This window comes from Corapipo altera, unplaced genomic scaffold (assembly GCF_003945725.1).
Source record: "Corapipo altera isolate COAL_440 unplaced genomic scaffold, ASM394572v1 61411, whole genome shotgun sequence".
In the NCBI taxonomy this organism is placed as follows: Eukaryota; Metazoa; Chordata; class Aves; order Passeriformes; family Pipridae; genus Corapipo; species Corapipo altera.
Genome location: NW_020884875.1, coordinates 85641 through 109379, shown reverse-complemented (window position 1 = coordinate 109379; position 23739 = coordinate 85641). Strand labels below are relative to the sequence as shown.

The 23739-nt window shown below is 56.2% G+C and overlaps 3 protein-coding genes across 3 annotated transcripts in view; 1 reads left to right on the top strand and 2 right to left on the bottom strand.

Moving 5' to 3' along the window:
• Positions 1 to 1424: 1424 nt before the first annotated feature.
• LOC113943133 (carbonic anhydrase 9-like) lies at positions 1425 to 17031 on the top strand. The gene is made up of 12 exons (XM_027634485.1): positions 1425 to 1598; positions 8632 to 8655; positions 9794 to 9964; positions 12126 to 12268; positions 12926 to 13018; positions 13275 to 13341; positions 13612 to 13769; positions 13912 to 14050; positions 16156 to 16182; positions 16361 to 16387; positions 16525 to 16618; positions 16745 to 17031. Exons 1-12 carry the CDS (start codon positions 1466 to 1468, stop codon positions 16806 to 16808), a joined length of 1140 nt encoding a protein of 379 aa, XP_027490286.1. The 5' UTR covers positions 1425 to 1465; the 3' UTR covers positions 16809 to 17031.
• The window catches only part of TPM2 (tropomyosin 2), a 31355-nt gene continuing 16516 nt past the window's right edge, over positions 8901 to 23739 (bottom strand). The window contains exons 10-11 of the mRNA XM_027634491.1: positions 8960 to 8969; positions 8901 to 8911 (exon numbers count right to left, since the gene is read on the bottom strand). The gene's annotated coding sequence lies outside the window, so the exon portion shown is untranslated. The remainder of the gene's footprint in view (positions 8912 to 8959; positions 8970 to 23739) is intronic.
• LOC113943136 (gamma-secretase subunit Aph-1b-like) lies at positions 17701 to 22821 on the bottom strand. The gene is made up of 7 exons (XM_027634499.1): positions 22609 to 22821; positions 21141 to 21311; positions 19975 to 20048; positions 19703 to 19825; positions 19246 to 19373; positions 18889 to 19012; positions 17701 to 18652 (listed from the first exon to the last, which is right to left on the bottom strand). Exons 1-7 carry the CDS (start codon positions 22719 to 22721, stop codon positions 18615 to 18617), a joined length of 771 nt encoding a protein of 256 aa, XP_027490300.1. The 5' UTR covers positions 22722 to 22821; the 3' UTR covers positions 17701 to 18614.

The following is a 23739-nucleotide window of genomic DNA, read 5'->3' as shown; positions in this document are numbered from 1 at the left end:
CTGGTTCAACTCAAACTTCCTGCTTGATGATTTTGGTTGCTTGTGCTATAAATTAGCTATCCTGAGAACGTAAGTGCTTGTTCTCTGCTCTCCGATACAATACAAGCTGGCACACTGGGAGCATGGAGCTCATTACACCAGGCTGGGCAGTTATACCTGCCTTGCTCCTTCCTTAGGTGGAAACCGCCCTTGCCCCTGAAGAGGCCTAGGGCCCCAAGCATGCTGTTTCTGTTTCTGATGCTTTTGTGATGGGAGAAACAGAACTGTGGGCAATAACTGAGAAGAGGTTTCACCCAAGATTTATGCAACAGCAGGATGGGGTGGATTTTGTTTTGGTTTGGTTTGGGTTTTTGTTTCTTTCTTGATAATCTGACACTGACTTCACTTTTTTCTTGGCAAGCGGTGAGCTGACATCACCGTGACTCTCCGGTCTCTTCTAGGAGTTCCATTAGCTGATTAAAGTCCACCTTCGTGCCATACATCCTTGATTACATCAAATGTGCATCCCTTTGCATCTACCAGACCGCAATCTCTTACTGATGTGCCCAGTCACTTCTGGTGGAGGACCTTGTTCCCAGCTTTTTGGTACACAGGTACACTATATACATACACTGACAGCACCCACATGCTTCCCACCACCTCTGAGGAGCAGCAGGAAGCAGAGTTGTGTCATCCTCTAGCCTCCATAGAAATAAATGCTTTTCTTAACTGTACATCAATAAGAAGAGGGGACATCCACTGCTGAGGAGTCCCTCACCCACCCCTGAGGAGAGGGGACAGCCATGGCTGAGAGGTCCCGCTGAGAAGAGGGGACAGTCATGGCTGAGGGGTGCCAACCCAGTTGCTAAAAAGAGGAGACACCCACTACTGAGGAGGTTGGACACCCATGGCTGAGGGTTCCCAACCTCATCACTGAGGAGAGGGGGATACCTGTGGTTGAGAGTGATCCCAACCTTGTCATTGAGGACAGAGGACACACATGGCTGAGGGTTCCCAACCCCATCATTGAGGAGAGGGGACACCCACCCCTAAGAGACCCTTCACTCATCACCGAGAAGAGGGGACACCCGTGGCTGAGGGGTCCTTCATCCACTGCTGGGGAGGAGGGACACCCACCACTGAGGGGTGCCAACCCCATCTCTGAGGAGAGGGAACACCCCCGGCTGAGAGGTCTGAGGATCCCACTGGACCTCCCCACCCCAGGGTCCACCGCATGTCCCGGCGGGGGGCTGGGGTGAGGTAGGGGCACCCCCACGAGGAACCGCGGGTTCGAGTCTCGCGTTGGACGGCTCACCTGGCCGGACCACGAGGCTGCAGACTTTGCCTCCAGCCCCTATAAAAGGTAACGGAGGCGTGAGTCAGAGCCGCCGCCTCCTCCCCGCCCGCTCTCACTTACGTGCGGCCGGGCGGGCGGGCGGGCAGGCAGGCACGGAGCCGCCGTCCCGCACCCGCGCACTTGCCGGAGATGAGCCGCGCCGCGCTGCGGGTCTCGCTCCTGCTCCCGCTCCTGCTCCTGCCCGCCCTGGGCCGCGCCAGCTCCGAGAGCGACAACGGCCAGAAGCACGGTGGCGAGGGGTCCCCGCACTCTCCGGGGAAAGGTGAGCGGGGGTCCCCCCGCGCGCGGGGCGCCGCGAGGCGTGGAGCACCCCGCGGCTGCGTTTGGGGTCCCCGTGCACGGTGCGCCTCGGAGCGCTTGGTTTAGGGTCCCCGGTCCCTGGGCACCCTGACGCGTGGAGCACCCCAGTACTGAGTTTGGGGTCCCTGATGCATGGGGTGCCCAGATGCACGGGGTTCCCCCCCTACCCCCCCACCTTGCTGGGTTGGGAATTCTTGATGGTGTGGGGCGCCCCAATGCAAGTGGTGCTGGATTTGAGATGTCCGATGCTTTTTGGGGTGAGAGGGTGGTGCCCCCAATGGTGGGGAGTCCTCCCCTTGCTTGATTTGGGGGAAGGAGGGGGGAGGTGTTGTACCTCCTGATGCACCGTTGTTAGGGCTCCAGGTGAGCCCCAGTGTGAGGAGCCCCAGTGTGAGATGCCCCTGTGGAGCTGTGTCCCCCCAGCATCTCCCAGCTGCGGGCGCTGCCCCCCCTCCAAGCACGTCCCTGCCTTTGTCCCTGCTCCCGCCAACTCCTCTACGGCCCGGCCGGCCCGACCTCTGCCCAGGGGCTGAGCCTTCGCTTTGTGAGCAGCCCTTTTCTCTTACTAAGTCCCTTTTGCATCAAACTTGGGGGTTCACGGCTTCCTGGGGCGGGGGTACCAGCGCTGTGCACCAAGCAGTCCTTGCTTGCTCCCGGGGATCCCCCGGAGGTTCCAGCCTTGCACCCCGGCGTGCTGAACGCTGGCCGGTCCCCTTTATCCCACAGCATGTCTGCTGGGCTGCCCTCCATCCACTTTGTCCCCCTGCAGCCCACCGAGGACGGGGTCTGGCGCTGCTGGAGGGGGCTGCCCCATGGCTGACGATGGGGAATGGGGGACGTGCTTGAACTCAGGGCTGCGAGGTGGTGCCCCTCCTCCTCTCTTGCTGGCGGTGTGGGAGCTTTCGGGGTCACAGTTTCAGGGGAAAAATCCTGGGTGTTTGGTCTTGGTGCCTTTTCTGAGCGGAGACAGTGGTGCTGCCAGCGCTCTGCAGGGGTTTTGGGTGAGTGCTGTGAATTTGCTCGCGTGGAGCTGAGTGCTGCACTGGGACACTGCTGTCCACGGCTACACTTCTTGTCCCTGCACTGCCCGCAGGTTTGTTTCCCGGGCTCAGCCTCATAGCTGAGTGTCCTTGGTTTTGCCTCTGGTAAGGAGTTGTCCTCACCTGTGCCAGGACAACAGCCCTGTGGTAAGGACCGGGAAGTCTTTGGTGCCAGGAGCTGCTTTTGTTATTCCAATGAATCACTTTTCTTAGCCGAGCTGCTCTTGCTAGGCTGAGCCCAGGACAGAGATGGGGATGCAGATGGTCCCTGCCACAGAGGTGAAGTAACCCCGGCCACAGAGTGGGAGGGTGTTTGCATTCAGCATACTGGTGTGCTGCTCTGGCAGCAAGCTGCTGGACACTGCGTGGGGTTTGGGATCTGTGGTTGGGAACACTGAGGTTGGGATGGAGAGATGGGGAAAGACGGTGGCATGGAGGTAGGTATAGAACAGACAGCTTGGCCTGTGCCATACCAGTGTTAGAAGGTGAAGGTCTGGATGGAGTCCAGAAGCAGATTGTGGCTGGAACCCTCCAAGGCTCCTGCCAGGTGCCAGGAGGTGCGTGTTTCGGCACCTCTACTGAGCGATGAGCTGGTTCCCACTTTCTTGAGGCTTGTGGACGAGGTAGGGGTAGTGTCCCCCCAGCCCTGGGCACTCAGCACATGTCTGGGAGTTGACACTGAAGCTTTGCCATGGGGTTGCTCCCTGAGTAGCCCAATTGCCCAGAGACCCGAGTCTCATGTTACGTGTGTCTTTCGGAAACTGTAACTCCCTTTCTGACTGCTGCCTGTTTCCTCTCCCTCCTGTTCAGATGTGTCTTGCTCTGTGTCATCTCCTTGCTCATTCCTTTTCCTCCAGCTGAGCCCATTTTCCTTGCTTAATACTCCTTATTCATTTCTTTCCCCAGCTCCAAGCACTGATCTGTCCTCTGGGATTTCCCCATTTTTATCCCTTTTGTTGGGATGGCCCTTTCTCTCCAGCACTCTGTAATTGTTTCCTCTTTACCCCAGCACTTGCTGGGGCAGCTGGGTTCAGAGTGAGCAGGAACATGCCTTGGAGTGAAGCCTGCCCTATGCCTTCCTCCACTCAAACCCTTGGCCCTCTCGGAGCAAGCTGGCATAGTCTTGGGCCCCTCAGCCCCAGCAGTCCTCCCCGAGGAGAACAAAGAACAATCCCTCCAGCAACCTGTGCTACTAGTGGCAGATTAAAGGCTGATCCCAAAGGCTTGCAGTGGGTCAGAGTTTATAAACACAAAAGGGCTTTAATGCAGGCAGGCTTGGGAGGGATCAGTGCCCCCATGGGCAGCACATGGGCTGGTGTCCTGAAAGGATATGGGTGCTGCATGGGGTGTGTGTTTGGACGGAGAAACCAGGGCAGAGATAGGGCTGGGATGGCACAGCCCTCCCGTAAAGAGACTTCTTGTGGGGCTTGGCAGAAGGGTGTTTGAGGTATGCGCCCACCCTGCGGAGACCCTGCCCAGACCAGACTGTGTTTGCCCCAAACTGATCTGGAAAGCTGGTCATGGGCAGTGTGAACACAGTGGCACAGCCCAGATACCCTGGTCAGGTTATTGCTTTCAAGGGACATGGTGCTTGGATGTGTTTTGTAGGCTGGGACCTGGGTGCTGTGGCTGGACCCTACTTTGCAACCTGCACTCTGTGCATCTCTGTGTGTGCTCATACCTCCTGCCTTACTGACCGTCAGGAATAACCTTACTGTCTTTCCTGGGCCATGAGCTCCACTGGTCTCTTCACAGCCTGGGACTGATCTGTAGACAGGGCACAGCAAGATAGTCCTGACCTGGCATCTGCAAACTGAACTCATCCCACAGGGCTTTGCCCCAGGTATGGCTGAGAGTTGGGTCAAAGGGGAGAGGAAGCTTTGGCAGGATCCCAGCGTGCCCTGTGCCTGATCACAGCTGATAAGAGAGCTAGAAGTGAGCCCGCTGCCCTGCCTGCCACACACAAGCCATCGGAATTCTAGAGTTCAAGGCAAGCAGGCAGCACCAACGGCAGCTCTGCTGTCATGCAGCCGTGCTGTGAACAGTACACGTGTTTGTTTCAGTGTTATTAGGTGCCCTGCAGCAGCCTCAAGCAGTGTATCCCCTAAAATGTGAAGGACTGAGGATGGGGAGTGCAGATGTACAGGGCAAACCTTCTGGGCTCCTTCCTTATTGTTTGGCTCTGCCGAGGCTGCCCTGTGGGTCTGTGCAAATGATCCTGAGTCCTTCAGGTGCACAGTCCATCCCCGTGTGCCTCTGGTGAGATCTCCTGTGAGCAGCCTGCTGCATCGGTGCCTTTCCCACATGAGATTTGTTGCAGTCAGTGGTTGTGCTGGCTCCTCACCCTGCCAAAAGCTGCTCCTACCCCTCCTCCCGGGCTGCAGGACATGCGGAGCAGCATGCTGGTAATGGCAGCGTCTGCCTGAACTCGGCAGGAAAGTGTTGTTGGACGGTGTTGGATGTCAAGGAGGGAAGGGAGCTGGCACTTGCAGCACTGCCTGTATCCCAGAATGGGAGGGCTCGAGTGGGAGCGAGCAACAGCAAGAGAAAGCACAAAGGGAGGGAGTGAAGGGGGGGAAACTCGTGGGAAACTTGGCTGGATCGTGGGCTGCTGAGGAAAGGGGGTGGTGGTTAATAGGTGAACTGGAGGGGCTGAGCATGGAGGTGTTCTAGCCTGCAAGGGCAGGCAGCTCCTGTGTTTTCCTGTTGGGACCCCTGCAAGCAGTCCTCTTCTTGCATGTTGTCTCCCAGTGTGCTCATCGCATCACCAAGGTTGTTTCCCCCTTCGTTTTTGGGAGTGCTTTGCAGTCCCTGCTGGGGCTATGGGTGCTCAGAGATAGGGCTGGGCATGCAAAGACCAATGCCAAGGTGCAGCCACGTCTGTTGTGGTGAGTGGCAGCAGTTCAGTAGAAAGGAGACCTGGCACTATGCAGTTTTTCCAGGGAGAAGACATGCTCCAGCGGGAAGTGTGGGAGGCAGATGAAATTATGCAAATCAGCACTTGGGCAGGGCAGTGGGTTAATGTTCATGGCAAAGGGCTGCGAGACTGCAAATGCCCCCACGTGGAAGGGATCGGAGTAGTGCAGGGCTCCTCTGAGCCATGCCAAGGCTGGGGCAGATGCTGAGAGCCTGACCGGGCTCCAGGGCTGGGCTCATCTTGGTGTTCTCCTACAGCGTTCAGTGAGTGTGCCAAGGGGACCCAACCCTGCACCGCTGGGCTTGAGAAATGCCTCCCCGAGGGGGTGACCTGGCTTCGCCATCACTGTACCCAGATCCCATGGGATGGGGAAACACACTCAGGTAGCTTCAGGATAAGGGCTCCTGGGTCCTTTTGTTTCTGATGCCAAGACACCCCAGAGAAAGTCTATTGTGTTGGGGTGGATCGAACTGACTCCTGGGTGCAGCCTTTGGGGTGTTTAAAACTGCCGAGCGGAGCTGGTAGGAGGCTGCGAGGAGGGTCCGGATCCCCCATGGCTGTGGGAACAGGCAGGTGCTGGGGAATGTGGGAACCTGGGGTGGGTGGCACAGTGCTGACACAGCAGGGCGGGTGTCAGCACGGTGCTATTGCTCAATCTGTGATATGATGTTCAGGCTGCTTTCTGTCAAGGCAGAGTCCCTGGAGGTGAGCAGAAAGTGGGGTGTCAGGGCAGGCTGTGCCAGCTGAGGCATGTGCAGTGAGCCATGTGCCAGCCCTGAGGTGCTGGGCCTTACCTGTGCCAGGACTGTCCCAATGTGAGTGCTCCTTGGGGTGGCTTCCCATGCTGATAGGGACCCTTGAACTGCAGGAGGGAATCCTGCCTAGGAATCAGCAAGTGGCTCTTATGTGCAAACCACGTCCACTTTATGCAGGTAGTGCCAGAAGGGGCAGGAGAGAGAAGCAGAGTGGGAGAAGGTATAGGGTGTTTCCAGAGGAAGATCCCCGTTCTCTGGATTTTGGTACATAATCAGTGTCTGTGGAGCAGGTTACCTTTGGGTGAACAAGGAGGGCAGGATGAATGGATCTCAGCTTGCTGTAGCACAGCTGGGTGCATCCCAGGGCAGTGCCAGGGAGGTGTGGAGAGGGCACTGTAGCCTGTCCTGGGGCACACGTGTTTCTGCCTGGTACAGGCAGCTGTGGCTTGCCCAATCCTCTGCTTGTGGCTCCTTCTTCCTATGCCTTTAGGAATACCAGTGCCTGGGCAAGTGATTCCTGAGAGTCAGAAATGCTGCAGAGGTGAGTCACCAGTGAAGCTGGAGGAAGCCTCAAGATCTGTTCCCATCCCTGCAAAACATAGCACCCCTAAACACCCTCCAGAACTTTCTAGCCCAGTTTGGCTGTGGCCTTCACTTTCCAGCAGATGCACCAAACACCCCCAGGAGTACCCATGCCTGGATCCTTGCTGAGAGGAGGGCAGGGTCCTGCTGGGCTTGGGGCCTTGCCTGGGACATCTGGGCCTGGGAAAACTTCTCTCTTCCTTTCTCACCCCTGAGCTGGAATCCACTCCTATTAATAGCAAGTGGCTGTCGATAGCTGTTGTCAGCGTCAGGGATGGGGACTGAACCAGCGCCTGCTGAGCCCCTCCTGTGTCCCAGCCAGCCTGGCAGGCAGTTGGCCCCACCAAGGGACAGAGGTGGTATTGGTGCTGGACCATACTTGTTAGATGCTCCTCCATGTCCTTGCTGCTGTATAAATGCCCCCCTTTACCCCAGACTTGTCCCATCCCGGCACCCTCTGCTCCTGCCCTTGTGGGCTGGGATGTGCCAACAGCCTGTCTACAGTGAGGAGTGTGCTGGTAAGTCCAAGTCAGAGGAGGAGCCCGTGAATTACCTGTTGTGCCAGTCAGAGCAGGTGCATAATCCTTTTGGGCCATGTTTCCCTGTTTGTGGCAAATCTGAGCCCCACATCCCTTTGCCTGGAGCTGTTTGCCTAGAAGGGCTGGTGATAGCCAAGATGTTTAGTCAGAGCATCTGAGAAAAGGTTCTTGTGCACTTCTAAGGCCAGCTCCAGTGACATGCTGAGAATCCAGCTTTGCTGGCAGCTCTCGAGAAGTGTGATGGTGCGAGGGTCAGCCTGTTGAGTATTGTTGTACCTTCAGGACCTGCCCAGGAGGGCTTTGCCCCCTCTAGATCAGCACAGCAGGCACATCACCAACTGGGAAGCTCAGGGCCTGGCCTGCCCTGCTGTGTGCCCCATGGGTGACACAGGACCACTGTGTGCCCCATGGGTGACACAGGACAAGAAGAGGTCCCGGCATGGACTCCCCCCGTCCTCCCTCCTACTTTTCCTGTGGAAAGGTTTTGCATGGTAGGACCCTTATACAGCTCTGTGTGGGCATTTCGGTGGTCGAGTGAGCTACAATAGAAGGCTGCTGGACAGGAGCTGAGCATTTGGCCTGACACATTTTCTTGTGGCAATCTGTACCCGTGGTAGAAGCACTCAGTGATGTAAGGACAAGGTGTTGGTGCTCGATTTTTCCTCTGCTGTGAGTCCCGGGGCTTCTTTCTCCAGTGGGAGGAGGGTGTCTGCATGGTGCAGTGCATCTTGCTGCCCAAACTCCTTGTGATATGGGACCTACACTTTTGAAATGCCTTGTCTTGGGACAGTGGGAGGTTTTGGCTGCTCCAGAGTAGCTGCCAGGGCACTGGTACAGCTGCTTAGTGACAGAAGCCAGTATTGCTGATTTTTCCTTTATAAGGATGATGATAAAATGTCAAGCCCTGGGGTTTTCCCTCTGACCACCAACTGCAGGGGACCTGGCCTTGCCCTGAGGAGGCAGTACCACTTGAGAGCCAAGGGTAGAATTACCTTTGCCAGGGTAGAAGAAGGAGTGAGAAAGAAAAGGCAGGGAGCAGGATCGAAGGCAGTGGGATCCCAGTGACCTGCTGCTGTGGCTGAGAGTGCTGCCTGGCAGAGCTGTGTTTGCTGACAACCTTTTCCTTCCATTCATGTGGTTTTTTCTTTTCTTTTTTTTCAAGGCCACAGTCACTGGAGCTATGAAGGTAAATACCCTACAGTTACTCCTGCTTTTTTCCTACCACTCGGCAGATCCTGGGCCTGAGCCAGCCGTGGTTAATGATTAGAGGACTCCACGACTCACCTTTCACCTTTCACTCCTGCCTGACCCTGATGCAGTGCCCGAACCCAGACATGGATGGGCTGAAGAGCCAGGAGTTGCTCTGGTTTCAACAGAAGCAGCAGCTCCAAGGAGGGTTTCCCCAGCTCCTTGGGAGTGGGGGGACACCCCTCAGGGCAGGGCTCCTCCCTGCATGGGAGCTCCCCTGATCCTGTGCCAAGCAGGAAAACAGGCTGGGCTCTCCAGGCTGGATTTGCAGTCCTTGTTGGGACTTTGACCTGCCCAGGGATTAGCTTGCCTTCACCTCTGCCCTCTGTCATCCTCCCTCCCTGTCCTACCTGTCCCTACCCTCCCATCATGGCTTGGGGGGCTTCTCCACAGCACCCCTGATGGGCATCACTGCAGTGCTATCAACAATGCACCCCTTATTTCTGCACCACCACTCTGGAGTTTGGCTTGGACCTGCTAATGCCCAGCTCCATCTTTACAGGAGGTCCTGTGAGTGTCTGGCCTGGGGACAAGCCTGGGTTTGCTTTGGCCCATGATACACTAGAAGCAGCCCTCTGCAGTACAAAGGGAGTTTTCTGGGCATCAGCCGTGCTTATCCCAGCTGTGGCACTGTTTGTCAGCCACCCCAGCCACGTGAGCTGGCCCTTTGCCACGGAGCCCAGCAGCACAGTGGTACTTTGCTCAAATGGCAGGGTGGGTGATACCTACCAGAGGCCAGGCTGTGCAAGACAGCAAGTGTGTGATGAGCTGCAGGGCAGCAGCTCCACAGCTTGCCAAGTCCACTTGTAAATGATCTTTGTGTGTTCTTCCTAAACACCCCAAAAATAGACTTTCCTGGCAGCTCACCCTGCTCCAAGACCTTTCCTGATACAGCTGCATGCAGTCACATGGTGGCACAGATCTGCTCCCAAGCTAACTTCATGGAATCTAAACTTATGTGCATGAATAATTCCCTGGCCAGTGCCCGTCCCCTTCCCCACCACCCTCCAAACCTTCTTTCTGGTGGTCTCCTTACCCAGGCGATCTCACACTCCCTCTCTTCCCTCTTGCACCAGACCGAGAGCACTGGGATACAGATTACCCGGACTGTGGGGGCACCATGCAGTCACCCATCAATGTTGACACAGCTCGGACCATCTTCAGCCCTGACCTGCGGCCCATCCAGCTCTCTGGATACAGCCTGCCTGCCAACGAGAAGCTTGTGCTGAAGAACAATGGGCACACAGGTGGGTGCAAAGGCAGGGGCAGAAGCAGAAACACAAGCAGAGGCTGCCCAGACTCTCCCAGCAGGACCAGGCTTCTCTGATGCCCTTCCCCTGGGCTCTGGGAAGGAGATACTCTTGCAGGCTGCAGTCATGTTGCCTTCAAAGCCAAAAGGGAAGCATTGAGCCAAGTCCATGTGTTTTCCTGGATGAGGGGAGAAACCTGGATATGTCCAGAGCCTTTGGGAGCTAGCTCTAGAAATTTGTTAAACTCCACATTTCCTTTTAAAATGTGTCTCTGGTATTTCTGATGCAGGTTTGCAGCCACTGGTTCCTCCTCTGCATTTTGCTTTCAGAGGACTCATCAGTCTCTGGATGTGACTTAGCCTTTAAGTTACCTTTGTCTGTCTCTTAGGACTCAACTTTGATCAACTTCTTCAAGTCTGTGCTTAAGGATGCTGTCTCAAGATCTTAAGAAATTTTTATATGTCTTTTGTTTCCTTTCTCCAATTTTAGAATGGTTTTTGGAAAGTCTGGACACAACTTATTTTAGTGTCAGTCACGTTATGCCAGATATGGAGGAAAACCACATCTTTCCATTCATCTCCCCTCTGGGGATGGTCTGACCTGGTTGCTACCAGCTTTTTCTGGGAGCCAGCAGACTGTTCTGTGCACGCTGGTGTCCGCCAGTCGCTAAGCTAAGAAAAGGTTGTGGAGAAAGGGTCTTAGGAACTTGCTGATGGTGAGATAAGGCACCTCCTTGCCCTGGTAGCAAGTGAGATGGAGCTGACCTGTGTGTACAGCAAATTTGAGAGGTCAGACTCGCTGTGCATGGTCCGATCAGCTGCGTGGTGCATGCACAGAGCTCTTATTGTGGCCTCCTGCCCTAACGTGCCTGCAGAGTTAAGCTAGTTGAGCTCAGTAGTTGCTATTTTAGACACCCTGGCATCTGGTGTTGCTTGGTGTTTAGAAAAGCAGACAGAACATTTTCACTGGGGAGGGGGGAAGTACTTTCTCCCATGCTTATAAAATGCCTTTATTTATTGTGGCAATGACTGGCCTGCTTTATGAAAAGCCATAAATAAATAAAAAGTTGCCAGTCCAGTAAGATATTTGAACAATTACTCATTTTGGTAACATAAAGTGTATATGCTGTATAAGCTTTTTAAAGGGCCTGAAAATGACTCAGGTAGCTAGGAGAAGGAATGCAATGATGCAGCTATACAAAAGAAATGTAAAAGCAGATAAATTCACAGGGAGAGAGCAGTCTCCCACTTCCTGTGTTTGAGTTTTCTATCTCTGAACCCAGTGGCAGGGAACTCGAGATGGCAAATGACTCATCACAGCCCTGCTACGTGGTTAATCCCAAATCTGTACCCTAGCTTGGTGATGTTACTAAGTGGCACTTCACCTATAAAGGAGGAAAGAAAAGAATTGATATTAAAAATGAGGAAGATGTGCTTAGAAGGATAAAGACAGCCTTTCATGGGGTCCAGGGATGCTCCTGATGTTTTTGCCTCACATCCAGGTAACTCAGCTTTAGCTTTGCCACGCTGCAATGTGAGTCCAAAATAGCTGGATAAACCACACTGAAGTAATGAAAAATGAAATATGAATTTACAGTATCCAAAGAGGCAAAAATTTGAGCTCTAAGTGCTTTAAAAATATTTAATGCTTCCATGCCATCAGCTCCAGTGCTGTCAGACACTCGCAGCCTGCCTTATTTGAAAGGTCTCAGCTTGCCAAGCTCCGCAGCTTTCTGTCCAGCTGCCCTGCTCTCGTAGGTATTCACCACTCTGCCAATATCTTTCTCTACGAATTTTGTCCATGGTCTCTTTATATTATTCTCACTTACTGAATAAATTGTTGGATAACATTTGCCTTGGAGCTGGCCCCGGGAGTCTTTGCGGAGGGTCTCTTCACTTTCCAGCATTTTCATAGCAGCTGTTTTCGAAGCTGACGTATTTACTGCAGTGTCCTACAATCTGAAGTCAAAAGCTGAGCCCTGCCACATTGGCAGGCTTGCCCGTAGCCCCATGAAAGACGGAAAGCAAGGTTATTTTTGTTACGATCAATTTCCACAAGCTCAGGGTGACTGTTTCGCTTGAGACGTTTCCTCTGCGTCCCTGTGGGGTGGACTGGGCTTTATGTTTTACTGACTGACATCTTCCTTCTGCCTCTGCAGTTGTCCTGGAGCTGCCTCAGTCACTGGCCATCACTGGTGGCTATGCCCAGCAGTACCGAGCCGTGCAGCTGCACCTGCACTGGGGCTCCCTGCTGGCACCTGGCTCGGAGCACACCGTGGACGGGCGACGCTTTGGTGCCGAGGTGAGGAGCCCTTGTGGTGGTGGATGAGTCCTTTCCCTCACGGTGCTGGGCAGGGAAGGCACTGGAGGGCTGTCATGCTCCTTGCCCATGGCTCTCGTTGTCGCTGGATGAAGGCTGTAACCCCCGGCCAGGATCCCAGGCAGCTCTGCAGCAATGGCGTTCAGTGTAAGAGGCCACGCTCTGGTGCTGGGCCAGACTCACGCTGAAGCCTCATCCTGGGCTGATGGAGCAGGAGCTGTGGCGGTCCCCAACTGGGGAAGCCAGCTCCCCTGGAGGCTGTGAGCGGCCTGCTTTGGGAGCTGCAGGGACTGTTTAATCTGTACACACTGTCCTCTTGCTCTGCCAGCTCCCATCTGGTTTTATCCCTCCTTCTCTAGCTGCTGTCCTCGAACTGAGACCGGCTCTGCAGTATGAGCCCCTGGTATGCAGGACATTGCTGTCCCTGGCTGGGGAAGTTCCTGCAAGCAGACCTTCCTGCTGGCTGCTTTGCAGCAGCACATTTCCTTGGTCTCACCAGCATTTTCTCTTCCTGGGAGGGGTGCTTGTCACATGTGCATGTCTCTCCCAGCCCTTGCTTTAGAAGGCTGGAGCCCTGTGAGTGGTGAGCATCTCCCATCAGTGCCCATCCTGCATCGGGATTGCATGTTTCCCTTTCAGATCCATGTGGTCCACTACAACACCAAGTATGACAGCTTTAAGGAGGCAGTGGTTCGCCCAGATGGCCTGGCTGTACTGGGAGCTTTTCTGGAGGTGAGTCCCGTAGATCAGCAGGGGGAGGGTGGGGCTGGGGTGGCAGAGCTGGGCACAGTTTTGAGGACTGTCAAAGATGCAAATGCACCTTGGAAGAAGGGAAGAGAGAGGGCAGAGCAGTGCTGATAGAATGAAGGGGTCATGGGGATAGGCTGCCTCTCACAGGCAGTGACACCTCCTTGCTGGCACTGCCATCACTGGGTGGTCTCCCTTCAGCCCCTCTCCTTGCCATAACTGCAGAGTCTCTGTGTTGCAGGTTGGGCCAAATGAGAACCCATACTATCAGGAGATACTTGAGCATCTCTACGAAATCGAAGGAGTAGGTAAGGCCCTGTCCCATGTAGTGCTTGTCTCAGGGGTTGCAGCCCTGCAGAGAAACCCACTGCCTGGCAGAGCAAAGCTGCAGCAGGCATTTGCCGTGTGTACATGAGAAGGGGAGCATTGCACCACTCCTATGGAAGCAGCGTTCCAAGGTGCCCTCTGCTCCCACTGCTCTTTCTCCAGTGGCACACACAGTGCCAGGCTGCCCATGATCTCCATGCTGTTGTCCTGCAAAGGATTGCAGGACACTCCTATGGTGTTTCTTTTCCCAGGGCAGCAAGTGTTGGTGTCCGGATTCAACATTGCAGGTCTACTGCCTGACAACCTGAAACTCTACTTCCACTACAATGGCTCTCTGACCACCCCTCCCTGCTACCAGACGGTGAAGTGGACAATCTTCAACCAGACCATGAAGCTCTCTCGTGACCAGGTCTGTAAGGGCAATGAGCTCCACACTAGGTCTTGCCCAGCCTCTCCCTGCAAGCGTGCACCATCTGTGCTGGTGCCCTGCAGCTCATCTGGCTCCCAAAGAGGGGAAGGATGCTGCTCTGCTCACACTGTTCTCCTTCCAGATGTCAATCCTGGTGAACAGCCTGAGGACCGATGACAGAGATCTCCTGCAGAACAATTACCGGCCAGTGCAGGACCTGCACGGGCGACAGGTGCTGGCCAGTTTCCAGACCACCCTGCCTTCACAGAAGCACACTCCTGGTAAGGAGTGTGTGAGCGTGCTCAGGCTGTGCCCAGCTGCAGGGGTGCAGAGACAGGGCAAGGAGCAGGAATCAGTGCTTTGTGTCTCTTACAAAAGTGCAGCATTTGCCTGGGTTAGACCTGCCCAGCGGTGGCCTTGGGGTCCTGCTCTCCTCTGTTCCTGCACTTCTTTCACCCTACCTGGGAAAGATTGTTTCTAGGAACTTAGTTTATCCTTAGTCTTGCAGACATAACAGTAGGAGGACTAGGGGATGTATGTTCAAGAGCAAACATCCAGGTCCTAGCATCCCAGCTAGCTCCTTCAGTCCCAAATGCAATAGATAAATTCAGTAGGAGCTGCCGGTGGCACAAACTTGCAGCAAGCACCCCTCATCCAAACCCTGCAGGAAGGGCAGTGCTGGAGGCCCCTCCTGAAGGCTGCAGTCTGCCAGTGGGGCCACACAGACATCTCAATCAGGCACACAGTCCCCTGCCTGAGGCAGCCCTGTCTACCTGTCCTCAGTTTGTCCTTGAAGGCTTTTCTTGCATTGGTGGTTTCCAGGAATGAGTAGAAATTACTCTTAATCCTCAGGTGTGACTATCGCACTGCATCAATGAATTTTTGCCCGTTGCTGTTCCCTGAGGTCACAGGGGTTTTTCTGTTCAACATCCTGTTCTTTTCTGTTTTGGTGGCATTTCCTGCACCTTGTGTCGAGCTGACTAATAGGAACAGCACACAGGCTTTGTCCCAGGCCTCAGTAACCACACAGTGTGGTGCAAGGCACTTCCCTCACCATTCCACCTACAGCCAGCTTGCTGATGGCTGTAGGCTTTTAATCACTGTGGTCTTCAGCCTGGCTAGCAGTTTCCCATGTGGCACTGCATGAAATGCTTCACTGAAGCCAGGAGAGATAAAATCTACCGCATTTTCTTTGTCTAGAATATCACTTATCAAAGAAGGATATCGGGTTAGGCTGGCACACTCTATCTTTGGTAAACCTGTTAGATACTTTATCATATTTTCCATTTACCTCCAAGCCTTTCTTTTACCACTTTCTTGCAGAAGCTGTTCAAAACCTCCAGGTGCCCATGCTGAGGCAAGGGGGGAGTTGCCCAGCTCTACCTTTTTTTTTTCCTTTTCCTTATTTGCTATTCCTATCCAAAAATCCCCACTACAACAAAGCCACAAAGCCTATGTTCCTGAACTGCCAGGGCAATGTCCCAGTACTCCTGGATGAGGTCACTGATCCCCTGTCTTGGGTGCACAGGATTACTGGGGCTTTCTCCCCACGTCAGTGCTAACTGTCTGCTTTACCCCTGGGGCCAGTGAGCGCTGAGGTGGAGTGCTGGGGGGTCACGTCTCATTTTGCTTGCAGCTGCACCTTCTGCGCCCATGCTTGTTGTCATTCCTAGTTCAGGATAACCGCTCCTGCCCCTGGGAGCTGGGTGAAGGTGGCGGCTTTCCCGCAGTTGGATACAGCCCGCAGATAGTGCCACTCTGCGCGCGATACCTGAGCTGTGTACAGATGACTGTGCAGCTCTTTAAAAGTTATGCTCTTACGCTGGGTAAATATTTGCCTGGCACAGCTCCCTCCCTGCATGTAGAGCCACTAAACCATCCCCATGCTGGGTGCCCTGCCTGCAATGGATGGCTGCCTCCTCTCAGGAGCTGCTGTCCATCCAGCCACAGGCAACTGTCCCCGTGGTCACCGCCTGCTGGGCTCACCCCATGTCCCTCTCCAGGGTCTCCTGTGGGGTTTGGTAGAGTCATGGGGTGCTGCAGTGCTCAACACGCTGCCTGTGTTTCCTAGATGGTGGCAACAGCAATGGTGGGGGGAGGCTTCTGGCTGGGCTCAGCGAGGCTTCTGTGTGGGCTGTGGTTCAGGGATCCTTTTTTCTATCCTTCCCTTGATGCTTCTGTGCCAGGGTGTCAGGGCTGGGATTCCTGCAGCAAGATGCTGTGAGCTCCTGGGGACGCTGCAGTCAGCTGTCCCCAGCCTGCTCATGGGTGATGAGGAGTCTTGCAGGCAACCCTGCTTTGGCAGTGGGGCCCGAAGGCCTGCAGGCTTGACACTTCCTCCCCAAACACCTGGAGCAACCTCCTGACTGTACTGTCTCTCTTACAGGTAGTGACAGTTCAGCAGCAACAGCAGGTAGGTGAGGGGCTGGTACAAAGGAGGAGAAGGTGGACAGGGGGTGTACCTGCCTGGGAACTGGGGTCCTGGAAGCCATGTTCTGAGCTGGGGGGCAGGCAGCCACAGTGGGTTTTTCAGGGCAGAGCTCGCATCCGTGCTGCTGGTTCTCACCCTCTGGTCTTTGTCTCCTTTGCAGAAGGACACTCCAGCTCATTTCATGCAGGTAAGTGTGCTCAGTCGAGGCTACTCCTTTGTGCCCTCTCTGCCTTGGGGCCACCAGCATGCTCCCTGCCTCGTCTCACTCAGACAGTACCTGCTGGGGACCATCCCCAGTGTAACATGGCTCTGCTTGGCTTGTAGGGGATGTGCTGGCCGTGCTCTTCGGGGTGCTCTTTGCTGTCACAGCACTGGCCTTCCTGCTGTACATCTACAAGCACCGCAGCCAGAATGCACGGTGAGACATGGGGACATGCAGAAGGGGGCCTTGGTCCAGGGCATGAGAAGGGGGCTTAAGGGTGGTCTCAGGCAGCAAGACCTTCTGCCTGGTCTAACACTCTCCCCCTCTTTCTTACCCCACCAGGCTGGACTCACCAACCAAGTCCAAAGTCATTTACACCGCAGCCAGCACCGAGAACACTGCGTAAACTCCACACCTCTGTGGCAGTGCCAGCCCCACCAGTTCAGCTGCCACCCCACCTCCCCTCACTCTCACCCTGGGCCAAGGATGAACCAGTGCTCCAGCATCCCTTGGCTGCACAGGCTGCCCACATGGACTGTTTGCCTGGGGCAGCATTTGACCCCAACAGATATTTTTGTTATAAAAAAGATAAAAACTATTAAAAAAAAGAAAAAAAAAACAAAGTAAAAGCCACCCATGGTACCAGACCTCTTTGCTGTTCTTGTGAGAAGCTGTGGGGCAGGAAAGAGCACCCTGGTGCAGCTGGATCCACAGTGGAGAAGGGTATGCAGGGACCCCTTCCCAACCAGCAGAGACAGCATCAGCCTCTGTGCGCTGGGCAGAGCTCCAGAGTAAGCAGCACAAGGCTTCTTGTACAGCCCAGCCCTGCCCTCCATCACTCTGGGACTTCTTCCTCCTCTTATTTGTGCAAAGCATTGGAAAAACATAGCTACAGCTTGGTAGGGCTGGAGAAAGGCAGAGCTGCAGGTGGCAGAGCCACTGCTTGCTTGCTGGCCAGCCCCCACCCAGATCACCTCCAGCTCTATCAGAGCTAGATTAGCCACAGTAGCCCCAGATTCAGGGCTACCTCCCACCTTCTGTGGTGGCTCCAGTGGCAAAACCAAGGCCTGGGAGAGGAGAGGAACCTGTAGACTCCAGCCCTCAGCAGCCTCCACCTCAAAGTTGTAAACCTAGAGCCTTATCCCTGTTAGGATGAAAAGAGCAGGAGCAAGCCCTCCAGGCACATGGGGCCTGCAATTGCCAGACCATTCTCCCTGAGTCACACCAGCATAAGCCACTGCCACCACTGCTTGAACCCTCCCCACACAGGCAGTGCCGATGGCCACACACAGCACTCATTTCTCTGTGGTACTTAATTTTATTGGTATAAAAGCCCACTATGGATAAAACTGCCTTCTCAGCCCGATGGCAGTTTCTCCCTCCCAGCCCTGTGGCACAGAATCAGGGCTGGTACCCGCCTGAAAATCCCCAAGAACAGGAGAGGGCAACGATCCATTGGAATGGTCCCTTGAACCCTCTCCCAAATCTGTGCCGGCAACAGCTGTGGCATTGCATCTCCTCCCAAGCCCTCCACCACCCTCCATGTCCACTGGGCCCTTTGGATACTGCCTTCTCCCCTGTTCTCCTCCCCCTCTGTGAGCTCTCAGTACCCCTGGGTCCCCCAGCACCATCCTGCTGTACCAAGATACCAGCTCACTGCGCTACCACAGGTGAGCGCCTGGGCCGTGGCTCCTGTGGTAGCAAGACTGGGCAAAGAGGTGGAGAAAGGAGCCCCACAAGGGTCGGCCGTGAGCCAGAGCATGGCAGCACTTTGCAAAGCCCCTTCCTCCACCCTGCAGCAAGGAGGCAATGCGGGCGCCCTGCCTGGGCATGGGGGGCACCATGCCTGTGGCGGCGGGGGGAGAAGCAATGGGTTTCTTTGGGCTCAAGACTCCAGCAGTCCAAGGTAGCATCCTTCACAGGCAAGCTAACTGGGGCTGAGCTCACAGCAGGGCCAGTGGAGTCGGGCCCCCCAAAACTGAGCTGTTCTACAGGGGCTCCCAAAGGGGCGTTGGAGTGAGCCAGTCCCAGCCACACCGGTTGGTTGGTAGGTTGGCTGCCACAGCCGGACCCCAGCGCCTGCCCCGCCGGGGCTGGCCAGGGTCCCCGAGTCCAGGAGAAAAGATATTGCAGAGAAGGTGATGGCTGATCCTGCCACCAGGATAGGAGGGGAGGGCAGGGGTGGCTGGGGACAGGAACATCCTGCAGGGCCTCAGGATCCTGGTTGGGGGCTGGCTCCGCTCCGTAAACCTGCAGGAACCGAGAGGAGAAGGGGTCAGTTTTCACCAAACACTTGACCCCACTTCTCCCAGGAGAGGCAACAACCTGACTGTGGCCCCAAAAACCACTTGCTTCTCCTTGTCTGGGAGACAAGGGGATGATGTCCTTGTTCCAGCCACAGGGACAACCTCTTGCCATCCCAGCATGAGTCCTGGTACCCAGCAGGACCTACAGTGTCCCTATGCCCTTTATGGAGCAGGACTTACAGAGCAGGAAGCGCCGCAGGTTCTGCGCAGATCCCCCCGACAGTAGGTAAGCCCAGGCAGCGGCAGCAGCCATCAGCATGTAGGAGGGCACCAGGCTGCCCACATACAGGGGGTTGCAAAATGACTGCGGAGAGAGGCAGGAGAAGAGAAGGGTGAGCAGGCAGGAGAGGGAGAGGGATAGGATGTGTGGCAGTGTCGCCACCTCAACGAGTGCAGTGGGACAGGGGACACCAACTCCAGAATTTGGTTTGTGAAGGGCCAGCTGCTTCGCTAGTGCCAAAGATTGTTTCCCCCCAGCATGGGGACCAGTACCCCAAATACAGGTCTTGGTGCAGAGCTCTGCTCCCAGTTACTCACCGACCCCGAAACAGTGAGATGCATGACAACGACCGCCGCGATCTCCCACCAGCGCCGATGCTCACAGCCATGGAAGAAGAGGATCCCCCAGAAGGTGTGAAGGAAAATCAGCACCATGGTCATAAAAGCTGCAGGGAGCAGTAGAGAGGTGTCATCAGGGAATCGCCCACCCTGACGTGGCCTGCAGGCTTGGGGAACGATGGGGAAGTAGAGACAACGTTGGGCTGGACTGGGAGGAGCTGAAGCATCTCTCCCACACTCGGGGAGAGATGGGAGAGAAGAGCAGGGAGGGTCACAGGGGACAGAAAGAAGGGTTTGACTCAAAGAGATGTGACAGCAGCTCAGGTGGGTGAGGGTGTAGCATGGAGAGGACAGCATGGAGGGAAAACTTCATCCCCCTGGCTCTGCTGCCTCTGTAGTGGGGCAGAGACATGAGCAAAGGGTACCAGTCACTCACCTGAGGTCAGGAAGTACAGCTGCGAATCCCCATGGATGCCCACAGTGCCAGGCCCTAACGCATCCGCCAGCAGGTTGATCATGGAAAAGGCGCCGCTCATGAGACCAAAGCCCACGCCAGCCACTGCCAGGACAGGGACACTGTCAAGCCCTGAGCCTCCTAGGGGCCACGCCAGGCACCTCCCAGCCAGCTCTGGCATGAGAAATCTCCCTTTGCTCCCAGCACCACACCCAGCCCTGCGGTCAGGGTGCCCTGCTCTGCACAGCACTCACCATATGCCATTTGCTGGATGGAAATGGGGGAGCAGCCGTCCTCACTGAGGGCCACCAGCCCCTCGATAGCCTTCCTGTGGGGTGAGAGCACAGTGGAGCCCAACACAGCCCAGCCATCTCCTGAGGCGTGGTGCAGTACTCAATCTGTACTATGTCATCCTCCTGGTAACCTCCCCACCTCGAGCTGCAATATCCACCACGGAGAACATCCGTGTGACTTGTACCACCAGGCAAACCAGACATGTGAACACCACGTGAAGCCACACAGAAAGATTTTCCACAGAGGAATGTGGGTGCCAGCCAGCCCAGCAGAGCAGGGCTGGGGTGAGCAGGACATCGGGTGTAAGGCAAGCAGCAGCACCCCCACATGGAAAGCAGCTCCAGTGCAGGCAAGGGAGGCTGCACCTGATCTCTGCATTTATACTCCAAGAAAGATGTTGACAAACAAGGAAGGAGATGGAAAAATTCTTTGGGGAGAGAAACTGGGAGAGGCTTCATAATTTTTATCAGCTAGAGGTGTGGCGGGTGAGCATATCAGACAGCTCCTCAGCCCGGGGAGGGCAGCAGAGCTTAGATCTGGAGATCCGCAAGCAAAACGCAGTGGTTTGTGTCAGAGGCTGCTCCGTGGAGCACTGCTACCCTCTGCCTGCCTGCCTCCGACAGTGCCCTGCCGCAGGGAGCACTGTGAGCCCCGGCTCCCCTGGCCTGCTCCCAGCTTCCACCCGGGAAAGCTGGGGGTTATGAGGGATGCCGACCCCAGCACTAGCTGCCCATGCCTGCCTGCACAGCCCCAGCACAGTGTCTGTCCATCTGTCCACACACAGGACAGGGTGCAGCACGTGCTCACCTGGCAGCACAAACCCTGCACTCCAAGCAAGTGGCACCATGGAAGCCGGGAGCTGCCGAGGCTGCACTGAGACTGTGTCCCGGGCTGGTCCAGGCACCAGGTCCTCCAGACCTTAGGGCTGCTCTGCTCCACCACCTGAGACCCACTGAGGTCAACACATCGGAACAGGTGCCACCCATGCACTCCCAGAGAGCACCGAGATGATTGGTGCCACGTGTGACATCCCCCCCAGCCCAGGAGCTCTCAGACAACATGTGACACCCTCCACGGCCAGGACCACCATCCAGCAGCACTGGCACAGCAGGGGAGACGCCATTACCTGAGGAGCTTGTAGTAAAGGAAGCGGAAGGCCTCCTGCAGCAGCACAGAGAACATCACCCCAAATATCAGGAGCCCCTTCTGCAGCCGCTCATCCCGCGGGTCGCTGGCTTTCACTGCGATAAACCAGATGAGGGACGAGAGCAGCAGCGACACCAGCCAGAAGAAAGCCCTGCAAGAGACAGAGCCTGCTGGCACTGGGGCTATGCCGGGGCCATTGGAACCATGCTGCACCCCTCTGTGCTGGTACTGGCATGGCAGCTGTGCCCCGGCCTTGCCTGCTCTCCCACCAGCACCAGTGCTGCTCCAGTCCCAATGCCGGGCAGGTGGTGCCTGTACTGGTCCCAGTGCTGTGCTGTGCCTGCACTCCTGCTCCACCACTCGCCAGAACTGGCACCAGTGCCCCTGTTGTGCTCAAAGCAGTACCAGCACCTGTGACAGGATCATATTCATGCCAGCAGCAGTACCACGCCCTACTGGTCCCAACAATACTGGTGCCAGTGCCCCAGCTGCACACACGCACCAGTACCACTCCCAACCCTCCACTGGTACTGGTAGTATAGGTACTGGTGTCCATGATGTACCAATGGCTTAGATAATAATAGAAACAATGTTGGTGCTCCTGTCATGCAAAAAACAGCACCAGTATGAGTACTGGTGACCCCACTGAGCCCACAACAGCACAAGTACTGGTCCCATGAGGGTGCCTCAGCCAGTACCAGTCACACGCCTCATGCCCCTCATGCTACCAGCACCCACCACATCCATAGTGGTACCAGCACTTCTGTCACACCCATATGGCACCAGCACTGGCCCTGGTCCCAGCACCCCATCACACCCATACTGGTACCACTACCAGCAGTGGTACCAGTGCCCCTTTCACGCCCGTACTGTACCAGCAGTGGTACCAGTGCCCTGTCGTGACCATACTGGTTGTGTACAGGCACTGGGACCATCACCCTGTCACACCCACACTTGCACCAGTGCCCCTGTCACACCCATACTGGTACCAGTGCCCCTGTCACACCCATACTGGTACCAGTACCCCTGCCACGTCCACCCTGGTACCAGTATCCCTGCCACATCCACACTGGTGCCAGTATCCCTGCCACATCCACACTGCTGCCAGTATTCCTGCCACATCCACACTGGTACCAGTATTCCTGCCACATCCACACTGGTACCAGCACTCTTTTCACATCCACACTGGTACCAGCACCCCTGTCACACCTGTACTGGTTCCAGCACCCCTGTCACACTTGTACTGGTACCAGTGCTCCTGTCACATCCACACTGGTTCCAGCACCCCTGTCACACCTGTACTGGTACCAGTATCCCTGTCACACTCACGCAGGTACCAGCACCAGCACTGGTCCCTGCGTCCCGTGATTCTCACACAGCTCCCGGCACCGATCCTGGCCCCACATCAGCCCCCACAGCAGCGCCAGCGCCCCCACCACGGGACTGACCCGGCGATGAGGATGATGATGCGGAGCGGATCGCGGGCGATGGTGAAGAGGAAGAGGCCGAAGGCGGGCCCGAAGGCGATGAAGGTGCACCCGAAGAAGACGGCGAGCGTCATGTCGGCGGGACGCGGGGCCGGGACACACGGGACGCGGAGCTTGGTCCGGACGGGCCCGGCGGCCCTTCCCCCTCCGCCGCCCTTCCGGGGCCACTGACGTCACGGCTGCGCGCGCCGCCGCCGCCGGCGGAAGCGGCCACCGGGGCCGCGACGGGAGGGGCGTGGTCTGACCGCGGTGGGGGCGGGTCCGGGCGGTGACGTCACGGCGCACGGGCGGGAATGTGGGATGTCGGGAGAAGGGGCTGCTTGCGGAGCTGGGTCCTGCGCTGGAACAGGCTCCCCGGGGAAGGGGTCACAGCGCTAAGCCTGGCAGAGCGCAAGGAGCGTTTGGAGAACGCTCTCGGGCACGTGGTGGGATTGTTGGGGGTGTCCCGTGCAGGAGGCAGGAGTTGGAGTTTGATGGTCCCCGTGGGTCCTTTCCAGCTCGGGGCATCCTGTGATTGTGTGGGAACACAGTCTGTACCCGGGGAGCTTGGCCTTGTCCCCACGGCCACCCAGGGACCCGGGCTGGGCTGTGCAGGCTGTCCCAGCCTCAGTGGCTCTGTGAGTTTGTGTTCCCTCTATTTGTATGTCCAACCCAAACGAGACTTGACTAAGAAAGGGACTTCGGGGCCTGCTCACGCTTAGTGACACGCACACCCTTGCGCACACCCTTTCTGCCCCCAGAAGACTTCGGACAAGTGCATTGGCTGTCGAGTTCTGCAGGGGCTGAACTGGCAGGAACATGGCCCCCATGCCTCTCTCGGCACACCTGCAGCCAGGCTCAAAGCTTCTGAGGGGTCTGGGTCTCAAAGCATCTACTCATGGAATACTCGTGGCCCTGCTCCTGAGAGGCACAATCCGCAGCAGAGCACTCCAGTGTGGCGCACAGAGGGCTCTCCTGAACCTGGGAAACCCTGAGGCGCTGCCCCTTCAGCCCACTCCCTGGCCCTTGCAGCGAGCAAGTTGGAGGCTGGATCTTCGCTCCAGGGACACTACTGGCATTTGGCTGGATCACTGGGGTTTGCAGGGCCAAGTC